Source organism: Sinocyclocheilus anshuiensis, unplaced genomic scaffold (assembly GCF_001515605.1).
Source record: "Sinocyclocheilus anshuiensis isolate Anshui unplaced genomic scaffold, SAMN03320099.WGS_v1.1 scaffold538, whole genome shotgun sequence".
NCBI classification, from domain to species: domain Eukaryota; kingdom Metazoa; phylum Chordata; class Actinopteri; order Cypriniformes; family Cyprinidae; genus Sinocyclocheilus; species Sinocyclocheilus anshuiensis.
This window is the reverse complement of record NW_015544166.1, coordinates 339,392-359,029: the sequence shown is the minus strand read 5'-3', so window position 1 is coordinate 359,029 and position 19,638 is coordinate 339,392. Positions and strand designations below refer to the sequence as shown.

At 42.1% G+C, this 19,638-nt stretch overlaps 1 protein-coding gene across 2 annotated transcripts in view; it reads right to left on the bottom strand.

Moving 5' to 3' along the window:
• Window positions 1-9,170: 9,170 nt before the first annotated feature.
• Window positions 9,171-19,638, bottom strand: part of apaf1 (apoptotic peptidase activating factor 1) — a 25,858-nt gene continuing 15,390 nt past the window's right edge. For both annotated transcript variants that reach the window (XM_016495976.1, XM_016495977.1), the window contains exons 24-27: window positions 18,970-19,095; window positions 18,030-18,155; window positions 16,850-16,996; window positions 9,171-9,881 (exon numbers count right to left, since the gene is read on the bottom strand). In XM_016495976.1, the coding sequence (XP_016351462.1) occupies window positions 9,723-9,881; window positions 16,850-16,996; window positions 18,030-18,155; window positions 18,970-19,095 (558 nt within the window). In that variant the 3' untranslated portion in view covers window positions 9,171-9,722. The remainder of the gene's footprint in view (window positions 9,882-16,849; window positions 16,997-18,029; window positions 18,156-18,969; window positions 19,096-19,638) is intronic.

The following is a 19,638-nucleotide window of genomic DNA, read 5'->3' as shown; positions in this document are numbered from 1 at the left end:
AATGAAAGTTCCGTCATTAATTACTCACCCTCGTGTCGTTCCAAACCCGTAAGACTTTTGTTCATCTTCGGAACACAAATGAAGATGAGGAGGAGAATTGTAGAATAAAGTCATTATTTTTGTTTTCTCGTAGCGTCATCAAATTACAGTTGAACCTCTGATGTCACATGGACTATTTTACCGATGTCCTTGCTACGTTTGTGGACACGGAAACATTGCAGTTGTGTTGCTGTCTACGGAGGGTCTGAGAGCTCTCGGATTCAATCAAAAATATCTTTATTTGTTTTCCGAAGATGAGCGAAGGTCTTACGGGTCTGGGATGACACGAGGGTGAGTAATTAATGACAGAACTGTCATTTTTGGGTGACCTATCCCTTTAAAATTAAAATAATACATAAAGTAAAATTAGCTTCTAAACGTATGTATTTGGATTTTTGAGTACGTTTGAACATTTTAAGAAACTATTTCCAGATGATGCAAGACCTAAATATCGGCTCAGACTGTTATTCAAACCTTGCCATGCTAATGTGAAGATGGACGATATAAAGGTTCTGGTAATGGTATGCAGGGTCAGCCATGTCGGTTGAAACAAAATCGCAAGTTACTCAGCATTTACTCTCGTTTTACCACAGACTTCTGAAACTTTCTCTTTTTGAGCGCAGTTTGAGATTTTGTTGTTTCGGTAACAGGCGATTTCCCAGACGTGAACGACAATTGTCGTGTCGAATTTTGCCAGTTAAAAGCAGCCATTGAGATGACAAGTTTAACTTGTAAGCAACTGTTGTAAGAACAAGTCACAAAGCTACACATTTGTACAAACGCTGTTTACGAATGCGAAGCACGCAAACACGAACGATGTCAAACCGACAAACGATGTCAATTTTCTGCAAAATGGGACCCAAGGGCCCAAAATCTTTTTTGAAGTTTAATTGTAGCCCAAGAAGTTACATACCGCAGCTTTAAGGTGTCCCTTTAACGGATAAAACAGACACTTTTCATAAATAACCACACGGTGTCTGTAGGCAGCGGAAATTGTTGACGGTAAGGGCTGTTGTTGTATATTTTGAACCCGGACCCACAGTTCCCTCGACCCATTATTACCTTTGAAAACATTGACGTGCGGCCAAAGTTCAGATGCGAAAAGAACTGTTATTTTTGAGGGGTCAAACTCATCAAGTACCCCCACCACCACTGTCGGAGGTGAGACGAAAGGACATTTTTGGGAGGATGCCCAACATCCTAAAGCCAGCTGCCATGGCAACACTGGCCACGAGCCCGTTTAGGGCTTCACCTCCCCCGCAGTCAATGACGGAAAAAGGTGAAAGAGAAATGACACCTGCCGACGATCCACATTCATCCGTCAACGAGACCAGATGCTTTCCCTCCCACCCAAAGCAAAGTATAAGCAGCAATGTCACACATCCTCGTTTAGGTTGAAGTTTTGTGGCAGACGAGTCTCGTATGATTACGTGCTTAACGGTAAATGTGGTTATATCGGCAAGTTCCCATTGTGTTACATTACATTTGCATTTGCAAAAAGTACACCCAATCTCAGGAACAGATGGTATGCAGATTGTTACTATCAGCGTAAGGACGAGCACATTTAGGCCAAGTCCTCAAATGTGTATCTGTCAGACCACATTGCACTCCGGCACACTGGCGGGTCACTCGCGATAAAGTGGCATTTTCCTGACTCTACACATTTGGTCGTTAAACAAAGGCAGGCCGAAGCGTGAGGAAGCATTAACGGAGCGAAGCGGCCTTTATCCACACACTTGCACGACCAAGTTTGTCCGCTATCAAAAGATTCCAGGTCAGAGACTTTTTTTCCCCCAAAATCAGGCGGAGAGACATAGTCACATAAAGACTAAGATCGTAGGAACAATGTTCATCTTAGACCTAAGTTCATCTTAGGGGTGTCCGATCCAGCTCCAGGAGGGCCGCTTTCCCACAGATTTTGAACTCCAAGTTACTCGTCTGGTAGTCATCCTGAAGACAGAGGCTGTCCCCAAAAATTGGCACTTGTTTTGAATAAACGGTTACTTTGCAACTGTTTGTTCTTGTCCTTGAGAAACTATGTTGCGTATAGTATGAATGCGCGTAGTACAAATGTAATTTTGACCTACTAAATTTGTCACGTTGCCACTGTCGCTCAACCTTGTCAGTTGCATTGCTTTGATGCCGTTCACAACTCGTCTCCCGTGGCATCACGGGATAGTAAAATGTCCATTGGATGCACAATTAAGAATGTGGCTGGAAGTAGTCATCCGAGTACTTTGTTTGCTTAATGTTTTGTAAATACTGTGAATCGGTCTCCTATATAATAGGGCAGTATTCAGTTTTGGAAGGGGCCCTCGAGTGGCTGGTGGTGGTGGTGTTTAATTAGGCGTGGAGTTAAAGTTGGCCGGAAAGCGGTCCTCCAGGAGCAGGATTGGACATCCTCTGACTTAAGGTGTAGTTACATTTACCGTCACTCTGTGAAGTGAACAATCTACGTGATGTGGAGTTTTGTGTAACCAAAGAGGTGTAAAAGGAACAAAATGGTCATACAATTGCAAAATGTGGAATTGAGTTTTGAGCTGCTGCGGATGGCGATCACTTTTCATTGAGCGACTCCAAATTTGTGTTGTTAACACAACACAATTGGCTTCAGAAGACGTCGAATGTAGTGGCAAAGTTGTACAGAGCACTCCGGGACTGGAGTGGGCCATCCCTGCTCTAAGTTGGTCTTTTGTGTCCTTGAGAAGAAAGTCAGTCATTTGGGTGAATGACAGGTAATGGGATTTGATGGTTTTTGGGTATTGTAGTATGGACAAACGTGACATGTATTTCCTCCACGAGTTAGCTTTGCTTGCAGCAGGAGTGGGATTGTGTTCAGGAGCGGGATTAGATCCAAAGTTCAACGAGCACCCATCACAGAGGCATACGCCGCCACGCAGAGAGGGATGCGGCAGGAAAGACCAACGGCCTGCTGACCTGTGGCTTTGGTGTCCGTTGTCTTGTTCTCTGCGATTCTGTCATATGAGTGCAGTTGGCTCAGCGCCACCTGACCTGACGAGAGCGAGCAATAAAGTAGCCGCCAACAGCGAGAGCAGCTGACAGGAACCATTCTCAGGCCAAGGTTCAGGGAGCGGGAGCAGAAGACACGATGCAGGCGCACACGAGTCAGAGACGACTAGCCTCATACAAATGGCAGGTACTGTTTATGTGCTTTGTTTAAGGTTAAGAGGGTTTGAGTACGTAAAAGTGTCTTATACAAAGATTTTTGTATGCATGTTCACGACTTGTAAGATTTTTGGGCTTTGTGATCATTGTGGTTGTGTCTTTCAGAGTGACGTTGAGAATGTCTACCAATTGTTCCTCTGCAACTGTGCCTTTTTGGGGAAAAGAAGTGAAGAATAGCTGTCTGATTTTGTCAAGCAGTCTGTGACTCAAAGGTGAAATGTTGGGTTGTTTAAAATGTAAACACTTGTTTCATATGCTTAAGAGATGGTTTGAAATGTGTAGTAGAGATCCAAAAGATTTATGTGGGTACCTGATCAATCAATGCGTGCTAAGAAAAAGGATGGGACAGAAAATCATCTGCCCTATTCCAAAAATCAGTTGTGGTAGATCTGCAAAAGGGCACCAAAAAAAGCCTTCAACAAAGCAGGCTTTGACTGTAGGTGGCATCAGCTTGGGGATGCCGCGATGCAGGGCCGTGCACAGGGGGGTGGCCCGGTGGCTAGAGCCACTGCCCCTTTGCCCTCATCGGCTGAGGTGCCCCTCTCACCAATCCCCCAGCTCAAAGCGTTCGATTACCGATCCGCTGATTCCGCTCCATGTTTTCCCGCCCGCTCCGCAGCATCACTCACAATCGGTGTGCCGCTATCTGGAGTGGAGACCACAGTTCCCGAAGGTCGTTCATGAACAGGTAGATGCATTACAATCCACATTACAGTCAGTTGATGATTAGCTGAATTAAAAATTTGGTAGTTTGTTTTTGTATTTCTGTCGGTAAAGTGATTAAAAGTGATTACCAGAAAATATCCACGTTCTTAGAATTAGAATGTCTGATCAAATTATTGTACCCGATGAGATCTAACGTCACACTTGTTTAATTCTTGTAATTAAGTATATTTCCCATTATAATCACTTGTCTTGATAGTCTTGATAGTAGTAATGTATAACACATCATATTTTATTAAAACCATATTAATAGTATGCCTATAAATAGTTTTAAAATAATATAAATGTTCTTAAGGAGTTGTTTATTTGTATAGATTAATGCTGTAAAATATTAAAAGAAATGTCTAATACTTATAGGGGAGAGTGGGCTAAGATGAGTCATTTTGTACTTGATTTTAAATGATCAGAATGTATCTATGACAAAGGGTTCTAAAAATATGGCTTATAAAAAAAAAGTGTTCTCGTGGCTCAGTTTGCCCCGGGTTAGGGGTAAATTGACCCGAGTCGAGTCAGTGGGTAAGATGCACCATCTGGGTGTAAAATGAGCATGTGGCCAAATCTGATTCAAACCCATGTGAAAGAAATAATTTAAAAACGAATTGAATAATTGCCTTTTACAAACAGTCATATTTCTTTTCATAAAGTTAACTTTAACAACATAAAACCAACCAAATGAAGTTTAAATGTCAGTATTTAATTGTGTGCATTTCTGAAACAATATGTTGAACGCCAAAGTTGTAACCTTCCTAAAAACAGACTAAACAGAGAGTCTGTTGGCCATTAGGGACTACAGGTGGAAAGATATATGTGATTATAATGTGATGAAAAGCATTTTCTGGTTCTTATCAGAGAAGGATTTGGTACACTGTCCCTATCAAAGAAACTACAAATAATATGTATATATGAGAAACTAAAGCAGTAATATCACATTAAAACAGCAGTTTATAATTCAGAGATGTAACTGAAGTACAGTGCCTTATGGTGAGGTAAGTTAAAATGCTGAGTGAATTTCCCCCACAACATTTGGCTCACTTTGCCCCATAGCTGCCATTTTGGGGAAAAAAGAGCTACTGCAGCTAACCAGATCAGGCTAATATTTAGCTAAATGATGTGTATGGTTTGATATGTTGCTAAATCACCTATATGTATCATAAATATTTGTGGACCTGGATAAATTTGCTTTGATGTAACAACCATTACATCTGTTATGCTAAAATTGTACTTTGACAAGGCAAAAACAGTTTTTAAAGTAAACGGGTGGCTTCCATTCTCCCCAAGTGCTTCTCCTTTTCACAGTCTGGCAGAAATGATGGGTGGTTCCAAAATACATGGTCACATGACAGTAAAAGTGTATACAGTTGGCAAGAAACGGGGTGGGTCAACTTACCCACTGGCTCAACTTACCCCGATCTCCTCTACTTCCATTGAAGATGAGGCAGAAGCAGGCTCAGAGAGTGAGGGAGAGGCCATTCTTATAAAAAACATGTACGATAAAGTCTGAAATTATTACAGAGTGTGCCGTCTTGTCTTTTAATTGTGTATTTGTAACAACTGTATCATTTGTATTAACAAGCACCCACCCCCCCTAGTGGGCCTTTTTTGGTTTGGGCCACTGGCCCTCAAAATGTCTGTGCACGGCCCTGCCGCGATGGGTTATGTAACAGTTTAGAGGAATGTGAGGGTTTTCGCTGAACCTCCAGCAACATTTCACCAGAAAGGGAGAGCTGAAAATGTAATGAGAGTGAACTGTTGTTCATACTGCAGACGAACTGGCTTGGGCGGTGGAATGTGTGCTGTAATTGAAAGGCTGACCTGGCCCGTGGGAAACGTAGCGCAGGGGTGGCCAATCCAGTTTGTGGAGATGTACCTACCTGCAAAGGTCATTTGAAACCCACGAGTAACTAATGAAGTTCTATCAGAAAGACTCGGAGATAAGGTAAACGTCTACATGGTATCGATGCTGTAAAGTGTTACAGATGGTGGTGAGTGACTAATTCATGTGTAGTTGTGAGAAAGTTGTTTGGCGTAGGCCCCATCCCTTAGCCAAATCCTGGGGATGCACATTTGGCTGATCCTGCCTGAAGATGAAGGCAGGGGAGGAGCCTACCCCCATGGATGGACTGTGGGGAAAAAGGAAACGGAGAGTTCAGCGCTTATATACTGTAGATGTCAAGCAGTGATTGGCCAGAGCTGTTAGTATGAGCGAATGACGTGGTATTGGAGTGTTCCTGACAGAACCTGCGCTGAAGTGTGCACTTGTTAAGAAGAAGCTGATAATGACAGACAGGTATTCGATTGCAGGTTGAAGTAGGGCTGGGCGGTATATCGAGTGAGTACAATATATCGATATCTTCTTTATAAGCGATTCGATACGAGGCAATCCCGTTTATATTGATATACACAGTAGTTTGATACGAGCGCATCTGAAAATATAGCGGAGGACACAGACTGAGCTGTATAATATACAGCTCTGTATAAATACAGAGCTGTATCTCTGCAGATTGTATTTACTACAGATACAAATCGTGCAGGAAGGTGGATCTCCTGGTACCTGGTGGTGACAGCAGGCAGGTAGGTAGGTGGGTGGTTGGGAGACTGTATTGGCGAGCGAGGCCTGCCTGTTCTACATAAACCTAGACTTGATCACAATGTAAGAAAATGAGCTGTAGTCATTAGGCATAGGCTTAGAATAGTACTGATACATAAGTTCCAGCACACACATAGTAAAAGTGGGGTGGCATGTAGCAATAAGTGTCACCTCTGTGTCAGAGATTGCTGGTTCATAAGGCAGCCAGGTGAGGAATGAAGTAGCCGTGTATGAGTGAGTGGAGCATGCAATATTTGTGGTGTTGTAACGTGAAAAAGAGCACATGCTTGTGTGGGGGTGGAATGTGAGCATAGCACTGTACGTAGTAGGTCTTCCGAAAACACAAGGAAAAGCAGGGCTTGTGGACATCTTTTATTACATGAGAAACAGGGCGAAGTGGGGGAATAAATTGAAGAGGAATGAGCTAAGTATTCACACTTAGCGCAAACTTGTGTTCTTTTTTTATTCACAAACCACGTGTGTGTGTGCGTATATATATATATATATATATATGTCGTCACTAGCCTACACCGGGAAAAAAAACACCTACCGCCACAGTACTGCTGGTCCATTTCAGCCCCCCTGCACAATTTGTATATCTCCCTCTTCACACACCTCTTTCACATCAACTCATTACAAGACAGATCCATTAACTCAATCTGGTGTGTTAAGGGACACATACAAATTGTGCAGGGGGCTGAAAAGGACCAGCAGTACTGTGGAGGTAGGCCGCTTTTTCCCGTGTAGGCTAGTGACGACTTTTTGGGGATCTACAAGACCACAGACAAAAACCTCACATCTGCCTCACCACATCCACTTTGCTGCAGAGTTTTGCTCCAACACTCAAACACACCGGTACAGTAGGTCAGGGTCGGAGCTCAACTCTGCAGGAAAATGCATCTCAAAAGCCACATTTCGGGAGCCCTGCTCCACACACCACTTCCACGGCTGCCCACCGTATCCTCAGCTCCACACATTTCCTATGACTCCTGCACTGCCACACCTCATTCAAGTCATCAGCTCACTAGTAGCATCTACAACACATGAATTAGGCGTCCAGTACAGGAGGAGCCACACTACATTCACACTGCTGCGGACATGGGACAAGCTGTGGAAACACTCAATCCCTGACTGAGCCTCCCAGTCACATCTCACGCCAACCACACCCTGCTGTTACCCAGGGATTCTACACTTCAGTACTAAAGACCCGCCTCACACTACGTTTCACGTGCTCCCTGGGACTGGAGTTCAGGAAAACTACTGCCACTCACCCCACTACGCTTGCTCTACTTTCTGCTCTGGCTACATTTCCCTAAACACCATCCTGGACAAAGCAACTCCTCAAACACTACATCATACTTGCCTCAAAAAGCATCTCTCACAAATGTTTGCAAACAACTAACGCAATCTACCGCTCCACAATGACATTTCAACATGCCGGTGCACTGTCTGTTCCCATTAGCCAGCTGCCAACAGGAAGTGTCAGAAACGGACAGAGCGTGACCACTGCTGTCAGCACGTCCGTGCGTTACGCTGCAGTCCTCCCTCTCAGACACGCGCTCAATACAAAAATCTAAATTTTTGGGGCCTTTACCACACCTTACCTGGGACATGAAAAACACAAAAACTAAGAAAACACTCCACATGCATCTACTTCCATGCAGTAAAGCACTGGGGAAAAACTAACATGCAAATAATACATTCATCAACATCAATCCTACCATCAATGATGACACAATCAAGGAAGTGCAAGGCAAGTAGTGTATTGCATTTTACATTCACATTACAACATGCTTAAGCACCAAAAACAATTACATTTTCACCCTTTGCCAATCCAAAAGTGTACCTGTATGGACAAATTGGACCGTGGTTACAGCATTTCACGGTCATATCATTACACATTCACTTACAAGCACCACTAGCAACTCCTTTTCACAGACAATGCTGAAATCCCGTGTACTTTCTCTTTTTCCTCCTCACGGAGAAACCTAACTGTGCTACATCCCCATCATTTTGCTACTCCATGTACATTACATATAAAGTCTGTAGCAGGGGCGCGGGAACATGTTTTCGGTTGGGGGTGCTGTGTGTGTCCGTGTTGGGTGAAATGAAAGCGGGCCAAAGGGGGGGGCCTCATTTCACAACTCCACAAGGCACTAGTGCGTCGATATGAACACTCGTTTAAGTGGCATACACACTTGGAAATTTGCCTGCATATCACATTTTTGACATTATCCATAGTAGCTGATCAATCTCGGGGGTTGGGCTGGGTCCGCTAGGCTTACTTGTCTCCGTGCTCGTGGTGGAGCTGGTTCACTTACGTCGGTGCTCGTGCTGGGGCTGCTGTTGGATGCCAATTTGGGAAAGATTTTGCTGGGATGGCAATTTAAAAACATCTGAAATTCCCTTTTGCGCCATTATCTCCTTCTGTATAGTTCATGTCTGATACCACGCGCCAGCGTCACGTGTTCATGAGGATTAGGCTAATCATCCCATATACAAAACATCACGTCAAATTAATCATGTTTATAAAGATAAACATGGGTTTATTATAGCCCACTTACGATTTACATTTCAGAGATCATTACAAATACATTACATGCTAAAACTGAATACATTTCAATGAACAAACTTGGCCTTGCATTTGCAACCATGTGAAAACAGGGGGTGCTGCAGCCCCCTCAGCACCCCTACTTCCCACGTCCCTGGTCTGTACTCATAAGGTTACAACGCTGATTGTCCTTTCATTGGCAAGCCAGCTTAAAGCCCTTGCGTTAAACTCCACTATCACTAATCACACCTTAGTCACAAATTTTAGTGCACAAATAAAAAGCACAATGACCCAAAAAGCACTTTTCACACTTCTTACACATTAAGAAATAAGCTTGGCCTCAGGAGGAAATACCACACTGGACTGCGTAAGCGCTTTCAAAAAATTATACAAAGGCTTCCGTCAATGAGGGTCGCAGTGCCTGCCTTCAATTACGACAGCACTAAAACATGTCATGGAAAAGAACATTGTTCAATTCACTGATGTTTCATAATATTAAGAAAAAACTTTTCAAAAAAAGATTAATCAGATGAATGATTTTCAAGTCGGCAAAATTTCTTGCACTCACAACATTTCTCCTAAAAAGTTTGGGTTCTAAACATTGTACAATACTTAAAACATTTCATAAAACAAAATCTACACGCTTCCTCCCTTCACCTTCTTTAAAACGTAAAGGATTCCGATGCTGTCCACGGTGACAAACGTGGTGAAATCAGCAGACACGTGGATCTTCTTCAGATTGGCTCCCATCGTGTAGAACGTCTGCAAGGCCTCTCCGGTCTCCACGCTCCACCACTGCAACAGTGGGGGGGGAAAACAAACAACAACAAAAAAACAATGAGCAACATTACCTCAATGTCTGTGTCTCATTGGAAATATGACAATATTTTCTACAGCACAACACGTGCAAACCTTCACACACAGACACCTGAGGGAGGGTCTCACTTCCCTACAGCTGCACGGAAACACGGAGAAAGTAGCAAAGGAAACATCATCAAATGCATGTTAACAACTGCTAAATGAGTGCGAATGCTGGAGGGTTGCAGTGTGATTGTCGTTAGTTTGGCACGCTGAGAAAATGAGGCCACCGCGCAGCTACCACCCAAACCGTCAGTGACGACAGATGCCTTCGACCGCAGTGCTTCTTTTTACCGTCTCCGCGTGCAGATGCACAAACACGACCCCTGACGGACTCCTTCGTCAGGCAGCCCTTTCGGTCATTTAACGCCTCTCGTTTGCATTTAACAAGCTCATTCTCCACAACTTACTGCTGTGTGGTGAAAAAACTCACACCAGTCGAGACCGACTTCTCTGCCCTCTGTACCAAACCGCCAAATATACAACACGCCTGCAGCTTGTGTGACGGCAAGCAATGCGCAGACCAACGGTAGGTAAATTGCTCAAGGTTACGTATGTAAATGCAGTCGTAGTTCATTTGGACAGGATTAACACAAATCACCTGAGCTCCTTGTGGAAAACTAATCCTCTCCAAAAGGCCTTAACACATTTATTCTTTCCACTGGATGAACGCGTGCTCTATTTTTTACAAGTTAACAAAGTAGTCCCGTCAAGGAAACTAATTTTAGACTCGTACGTCTAAACACCACATCTGCCACATTCAACACACTGATGTTTTAGTGCCAATGCAAGTCGGAATAGTATTGCATGCATAAATAGGACATTTCTGCTGTATGCTTCAATTGAAACTCTGTCCTTACATCAGCATAAAGACAACGGCCCAAACACGACAGCAGATGGAGAGAAAGCATTTTCAAACACAAACTTCACACAAAAAATAAAAACAACATAGGGCGCACAAAATATCTGCACATTCAGGCTAAGAAGTGCTATTATGCAACCAGGGTAAAAATGTCACTAGTAAAGGAACAGGACCTCCTTCAATTATTCACCAGGCCAAGGCCAAGTCTGCTACACACAGTGGACAGCATACTGCAGTCTGGAAAACACACCTGACCTTGTTCCGCTTCATCCACTCTACTAGTCTCCAAATACATATTACGCACCTTAAATGCCACACAATGAAAAAACATTTGCATGTAGCCAAAGCAGACTACACTGATTTCTACAAGTTTGAATAAGACAGAGGAAAAAAAAGGACCATTTTATCACTCAAGTGAGTGAACAATTGCACGTCTCCTCCCGAGATGTCACAATTCCACAAACACAAGCAGACGGTTCAGGTCACAAGATCAGGGGTCAGCTGTCATTCTCTGACCCCGGGGGCGCTGTGAAGTTGAGCGACATACCCAAGGGTATAGAGGTAGTGGCTGCAGTGGCCCCGTTACTTCTTGTTCACTCTCACCCCGTGTGTTTTGGGTTGTTGACCACCAACGCCGCTATACGGTGACTGGGTTGGCCAGGCTACGGCTGCTACTGTCAAAAACACAATTTGACTTTAAAGTGACATTTCCAAATGAAACCACATAATACAAACACAAGCGTTCCCTGGTTTTGAATCTGTTTTGGAATCTAAAATCTACCATTGTAACGGCAGTGTTTGCAGTCTTTATTTAGTGTCACTTCTGCAGCATCACATGGGACAATCTTGTATGTCTGTTGCTGTCACAGCACCCATTTTTGACTCTACAACTCATAATCGACTTTTTTAATCATGCTTCTCTGGCCTGCAGTAAAAAGACACTTGGCCAGGCCGCATTACCTAACAATAACCCCATATACCTTGTCTAACTAAACTACCACAGGAGCAGGGGGAACCCACCACAGACTTCAAAGCTAAATTATTCATTTAAGACTCCAAAGGCTGAAATGTGCACACAATCCCTTTTCTTTCTTTCCTACAATCTCTTACTCTTATTCGGTTTGTCTTTGTACACTGCAGACAATGGAAAGAGCGACGACAGAGGAATCCTCTGAGAGGAACGGGGGTGTGCGCTGTGCTGTCAGCCCTCAGTAGCATCTTTCGTATGAACGCGTTCTGACGGGTCATCGGCCAGGACCCAATCGCTGAGTCTCGGCACCGGCGTGTGTGTCTGCCCGCCCCGAGCCAAACGTTCAGATCACTTTCAACCAGATAAAGTCAAAGTTGACTCATTACAGACAGTGAAAATCTTAACTTGTGTAGATGTCTTTTAGGTTCTCGCAGCACCTCATAAACTTCCAAAAGATTTCAAATGGCACAAGGTTGTCCGCTCAATGGCTCACGTCTGACAAAAAGCCACTTCTCTCCAAGGCAAACATCTCCCCTCTGGACAAAACTGAAATGCAGGACAATTCATCAAGTATAAGCAAGTTAAAGGGACCGATCATCCATAAAAGACAAATCTACTCGGCCAAACGTCACATGAACCGCTCAGGTTACAATTTTGGTCTGTAACTCGCAAGCCTGTCATACGGTTTTTAAAGGCTTGGAATGAAACGTACGAGCCACAGGATAGAAAGCCAATTGATAGTTGGGCAAAGCTGCCATTCCCGTCGCTGCGCTATGGGTGCGCAAGAGAAATGAAGAAAGCAGAGCCTTCGAGTGACAAGTGACAGGTGTTGCAATCTGTGTCAAGCTTTCCTGCGGTACAAGTGCTTCTTCTGCCGCTGGCAAACAATGAAAAGAGAAACAAATGGATTGAGTGAATTCTCTCAGAAACTATTAAATAATGAAAGGCTACAACCAGAAATGGCAGACAAAAAAAACAAAAAACATTCAAAATCAAAAGGAAATTCTTCACCTACAAACAAATAGTCTAATTTTCATTTTGATTAAACATGCTAAACACATCCTTCCACACATTTCGCATTTCAAAGTGCATTAAAATTGGAACAATCCTACCTTTACATAAACATTATGCAAGTTAACGTCTTTGCACACAAGAGTCCGAAATTCTCAGCCAAAATTTTTGCACGTTAAAAACAAATTAATATGACCTCAGGTTGTCAATCACGTTTACACAATGCCTCCTTCTGCGTTTTCGCATCCGTAGCAAGCATTTTGATAGGAAAGGATGACAAATACAAAAAAAACACATGAACATTTCGGACTCTGTGTGCAAGGACCTTTAATCAGTGACAAACTACTTCTGCTACAAAAAAAGAAAATCAATAAACGTCTTTTAATAAAATGTACATTTAAACCAATTGTCTCCCAACCATTTTATTGAAAATGAACATTGAATAAAATCAACTCTACATCAAGGACAACTCTGTGTGCATTAGCATTCAATTCAGTTGAGTTAAATCAACTACTCCTTGCATATTTCACAACAAAAATCTACCATCTCCAAATCTCCCCTGGTTTTTCCCTCCATTTCCTCTTTCAGTCACTCTTTGTCTAATGACAGCCAGGATGGGTGTCAACGTTGTGTAGAAACAACACTTATGACAGCGGGACGAGAACAAGCCCATCTCCCTTACGCTTCCAGACACCTCAGAGGAATTGTGAAACTCTGGTCGTGCCGTTGGGTCTGGGTCTAGTGTTGCTACTGCTACAAAAATCAAAGCTTTTTTTTCCTCACAGTTGTTCGACAGCAGAAACAGACAGGAAATAAAGAGTCTCTTATTTGCAGGTGAATGCTGTGGTGGGACTCCACAAAAAAACGCTGTGATATAAACATTCTGTCTGGTAGAGGTGAAGGTCTGGATGTCCTGGAGCTGATGTGTGTGAATTACTGCGAGTCTCCCAACACCAGCCAAATCCTCCAGAGGACAAACAACACTGTAACATGTGTGTGAACCAAAATGAGTCGGGCGGTGTGATTTAATGCGTACGAGCCTCTTCCTCACTAAAGGTGTCGTATCCTGGCTGACCTCCTCATCTGTTTCTGCTCTCCTCCAGGAAATATTTCGGTCTTACACGGAGGAACACTTTGTCACTCGCACACAGAGCTACAACAACCATTTGTCTTTTATGAGTGAAAGCTAAACTGAAAGCAGCCTTTATAAATCACTCAAGCACACACAAAACATTTACCTCTCAGAGTGAAGGGCAACATTAGTTATTAGACTCGTGCATGTACACTAGCATCATTCTTTACGCATGTTTCCTAACAATGTTGCCTTGATTTAAAATGAATAAATACAAACGTGACACCATGGACTGATGCAGACTTCACACATCCTGACAAATGAGACCGAAAACAAAGCTGAAGGAAAACGGACAAGGAAACAGTATGAAAAGACAGATGCCCTGCTGATTTGTCCTTTGCAGATGAAACTGGGTTGGACTGGAGATGGGACATGTCCTGTCTCAATGACAACAGACAGAGACAAAAGGACAGAACGCTCCTAAAACAAGATTAATACTATTTTCCATGTCAGTTAGGGGTGTGGATAGGTAATGATGATAAAAGTGATGCTTAAATGAAACTGATGTCGTTTTAAAGGGGTCATATGATGCAATTTCAAGTTTTCCTTTCTCTTTGGAGTGTTACAAGCTCTTGGTGCATAAAGAAGATCTGTAAAGTTGCAAAGACTAAAGTCTCAAATCCAAAGAGATATTCTTTATAAAAGTTAAGAGTCAGCCACACCTACCTAAAACGGCTCCTTCTAACACGCCCCCACATATCTACGTCACCATGTGGAAATATTAGCATAATGCCGCTACCAAATAATGATCTTTAAAATAGCATCATATGACCCCTTTAAAGAAATAGTTCACCCAAAAATAAAAATTCTGTTATTACTCCCCCTCATGTCGTTCCAAACCCATCAGACCTTCGTTCATCTTCAGAACACAAATTAAGATATTTTTGATGAAAACCAAGAGCTTTCTGACCCTGCATAGACAGCAATACAACTGACATGTCCAAGGGACAGTAAGGTAGTAAGGACATTGTGCACAAAAAGTATTCTTGTAGCTATTTTAAAGAAAAACAAAAACACATGCTTGGTCGTAAACGCACGTCGAGCAATGACACGGAAGAGACAACAAATCTTTGAATAAAGTCTGGATTTTTTTTTTCTCGTAGCTTCATAAAACTACAGTTGAACCACTGATGTCACATGGACCATTTTAACAAATTCCTTATCACCTTTCCGGCCAATGAACGTGTCAGTTGTTGCTGTCTATGCAGGTTCAGAAAGCTCTCGGATTTCATCAAAAATATCATAATTTGTGTTTTGAAGATGAATGAAGGTCTTGCGGGTTTCGGACGACATGAGGGTGACTAATTAATCACACAATTTTCAACACAAATAGAAACATGTCGTTGACAAACTGCAGAAGGCAGACATCAAAAGATGTAGATGCGGCTAAGAGGCAGATCACCTCAAAGTGAACGCAGAAAGCTGCCGTGCTGAACAAGCTCAGGCATGGCGATATACAGTATACCAGACCGTTTCTGCTGACTGAATGACAAGCTAAACCGAGAGTTTAACGGAGCAAACGAGGCTGCTGTCCCTTTGCATTATGACACCTGACAAAATTCAGCTTCATTTCATTACTGCTATTCTTTTCAATCTTTTTGGGGTCTTTAGGTCACATTTTATTAACAGGATTGGCGATAGAGGAGAAGATGGTGAAAACAGGACAAAAAAGGCTGAACTCAAACTTGTGCCGCTACACTAGCAGACACTCAATATGCAAACTGCTAGGTCATGGCTCAGACCATAATTTTGCTTTGAAAATGTCAGTATTTGTCTAGATCAAATAAGAGACAACATGGACAGGAAACGAAATACCCAGGGATCCTTCACAGGATCAACTATTGCAACGGAAAAAAAAACTGACTTCACAACATCTGCTCCGATATGTAACCGGATCCTGCAGGCCACGTAAATTCTCAAATCGCAACAGAAGTGCAGGAAGCGCAGTGTGACGACTCGCGTCTCACACACCTCCTTCCTTTGTGTGGTCGTAGCAGATTTACGGCAGGTTTGGTTCGGTCTGATGAAAAGGTTCGGCTGGGGATTTGGCACCGATGCATACGATGATTCATTTATCATTTCATATTACAGACAGCAGGATCCTGAGTGTGAGGACAGCCGGCGATCAATCAGAGCTTATTATCGGGTCTCCGACGGATCCGTCGCTCACGCGGAGGGTCAGCCTGATGCAGACGCATTTGATAAACTGACAGATTGATGCGTGATGAAGCATCATTACGCTTGTGACACTTACACAATGTACAGACGGCTCAGAGTACATTAATAAAGAAGTCTCAAAGCATGATGAATAATGGCTGACAGTGTTGATGGAAGTTAGTCTCGCTCCGTTCCTGATATGATAATGTGTCTCGGTGACATAAGCGATCGGACAAGCGCCTGCCTGATAATACAGATGAAACAGTCATGAATGACAACAAACAACAGACTGGCGAGACTTCATCTTGGTTGCACTTTTGCAGATCTGCACAACGCCTCAAAGAACGCAGGGCAATGGAGCATTGCTAATTAAGAAAAGTTATAATTATAGCAATAATAATAAATGTAATAACAGATTTTCAATTTCAATATGATTCAGTGAGTTTATTTTAATTTATATACATTAATTTATTACATATCTGCTGATGCTGTAAATTATTACAGGGTTTCAGACCCTCATCTAAGACACTCCTACGTTCGTGTTGTTTTCAGAAATCAGGCTGCAATGATTTATGCTGCTTTTTTCATTCACCAATAAAACAATTATATTATAAACCTTTTTATTATTTTATTATTTTTACCCAGCTCTAAATCATAACCACACATGAAGCACTCCCAGGTTAAATTAAGTGAACCAAAAAAATACTCTTTTCCAGGGTGCGCCACTCAGCGTTTGCTTGTATACAGTGATGTCAACTATATAATGCGTGTACCTTGATGTATCCGCCCGTAGAGACCAGTACTCTGTTATCAGGGGAGAAGTGCAGGTCAGTCACCCATCCACCGTGGAAAGAGTCCATGGAGTCCTTAGTGTCCCGTGAACAGATCTTCAGAAGAGCTCCATCCAGCATGCTCCACAGCTTCAGATACACAACACAACATTGTTACAAAAGTAATGGGTTATCAAAACGCATACAACACAACTTAGATTTCACAAGTGTATTTATAATGCATCAATGCTTCTTGGAACAATCAGAAATTGCTCGTGAGAAGGAAATATTTGTATTTGGTTTTAACTTATTTACAGCACTAAAGCCGGATTTACAGATGTGACGCATCTGTTTCGCACTTCCCATTTCACCGTGGCAGTAAGGTGTGTTAAACAGAGACGTGAGCTTTGAAAAATCACCACAGGCCATGAATTATAACATCACAGCATTTCTCTCTTTTTGTGGTGTTCTCTCACTTTCTCTTTACGAGAAGCATCTTTAATTGATAAGGTAGATTTTTTCTTTACAGTTCTGAGCCCCGGGCCTGTCTCCCCGCAAGAAAAACTCAGAGAAAGAAGGCTTGGCAGAACTGACGAATGGGAAGCTGAGTTTTGAGGTTTCAAGATGTATTTGTTCCTACATCACTTTTCTTAACATCTCTATTTGCTCTCAGTGTGGCCATAACGTCTGCTCACATTCACAGTTACCCAAAATTCACCATTATTGATTACCTTTGCCATTACAATTTCTTTACAACCATATTTGGGTGATTATTTAATTAGAGAAACTACAGTCCCCTATAATGTGTAGAATTTAAATAAAAGTGTTAATATGTAGAACTGTTGCCAACACAGCTGTCAAAAAAGTAACGGAGGCACAACTATCGGGAACACAAACTGATTGAAAGACATGCTTTATTGCTAATTGTGAACGTGTTTTTTTTTTTTTACAAAAATATCTGAGTGTACTTTTTATTAGGCATCATTACTGGCTTTTTGGTTTAAAAAAAAAAATAAAAATAAAAAAATAAAAAGTTCTAAAAGAGGGATGAGGTCAAAAATATCCCAACTCCTCAGCATAACATACCAAAATCTTTCTGAAGCTTGATCAAGGCCACAATCAGATCTTTACTCCTTTTAACACGGTTGATTTACAATTTGAAGCAGCTTAAGATTATACTTACCCTGATTTCTCCATTGTCGTCGCCCGTCGCAAGTCGCTTGTTGTCCCAAGAAAAACGGCAGCTACGGACACAGTCCTCGTGTCCCTTCAGCAAAAAAGTAATCTCCCACGAGGCACTGCTCCACACCTTAGGGAACAGAAATCAGCAGTTATGAGCCATTTTACTGCATGAACTGAACAAGAGCAAATCTCATAACATTGCTATTTTGTGCTGTAAAATCATTTGAAGACATCTAATGTCATTTTTGATAGATCTCTTTGTGAAATTGTTAATCTAATAATAAATGGAATCGGAACAAGGTTGAGCAAATTATCAAAACTGCTGCTTGAAATTTGTTTTTCCATCTCTAATTTTAGTCCGAGTTACTCATTATTTGCGGCGGGTCCATTTGGCATGAATGATTTTTCTGATCAGCTCTCCAAATTCACTTTGCCATCCTCGCTCTCTCTCTCTCTCTCTCGTCAGTGAGAAGCTCTGGCAGACAGACGTGAACATGGCATCTCATTAGAAAGCTCTTCTGGTACAGGCGGTGTCATACGGAGCAAGAGAACTTCATCTCATTACGCTCTCAGAAGAGCAGACTGGACTCTGACCTCTGATACCACAAACAGAGGACGTCATGCGTGCACGTGTATCTGTGAGCTTTGTACTGCGCTCACGCAAAGTTAATTATGCAGAATTTGGCTGTACATGGCATCATTAAGGCAAGCACCCACGGCTCAGTAAAGATACTCCAGGTAGTCACCTAGCACAGTCCTTACACCGTACCAACAGACTCACACCTACAGTAAACAAACTAACAGTTAACGGGAGCAGGTGTTCGCACAGTCGGAGTCCAGGATCTAAACACAGAGGCAGCCGAAGCTCTGAGAGTTTAATGTGAACAATATCTTGTCCGCTGACACTGATCTGATGTATGAATCTGTGCCTCTTCTCTGACCTTAGCAGTCCTATCGGCCGATGTGGTGGCAAAGAGACGTCCGTCAGAGGACACGTCACATGACAGGACAGCACCCTTATGACACTCAAGGTCTTGCAGCATCTGACCTCTGTTCAGATCCCAGACCTGCAACAAAAAGAAACAGACTGCTTTGCTCAAAATGGCAGGAGGAGCATTGTATTAATATGGTATACTTCAGTGTCCCACGATTTGAACAATTAAAACTTTGAAAATTGAAATGCATGACAATTATAAACCTATCTAAACTAAAGACCAACCAAAAAAAAAAAGAAACAAGGGAAAAAACCTAATATGAAAGGGTTGCTAGATTTAAACATTCAAGTATACATTTTGGCCTGTCTCACCTCAGATGACTACATAAAAAGAAATAAAAACACAATTCTATATATTATATTATACAGGAGTGCAAATTTAGTGTGAATTAGGCTTTAACTTTGTAAGATCTAGATTTTTTTTTTATTATTTTTACTAAGACTGTAAAAATTTATTTTATATATATATATATATATATATAAAATAAATTTTTACAGTCTTAGTAAAAATAATAAAAAAAAAATCTAGATCTTACAAAGTTAAAGCCTAATTCACACTAAATTTGCACTCCTGTATAATATAATATATAGAATTGTGTTTTTATTTCTTTTTATT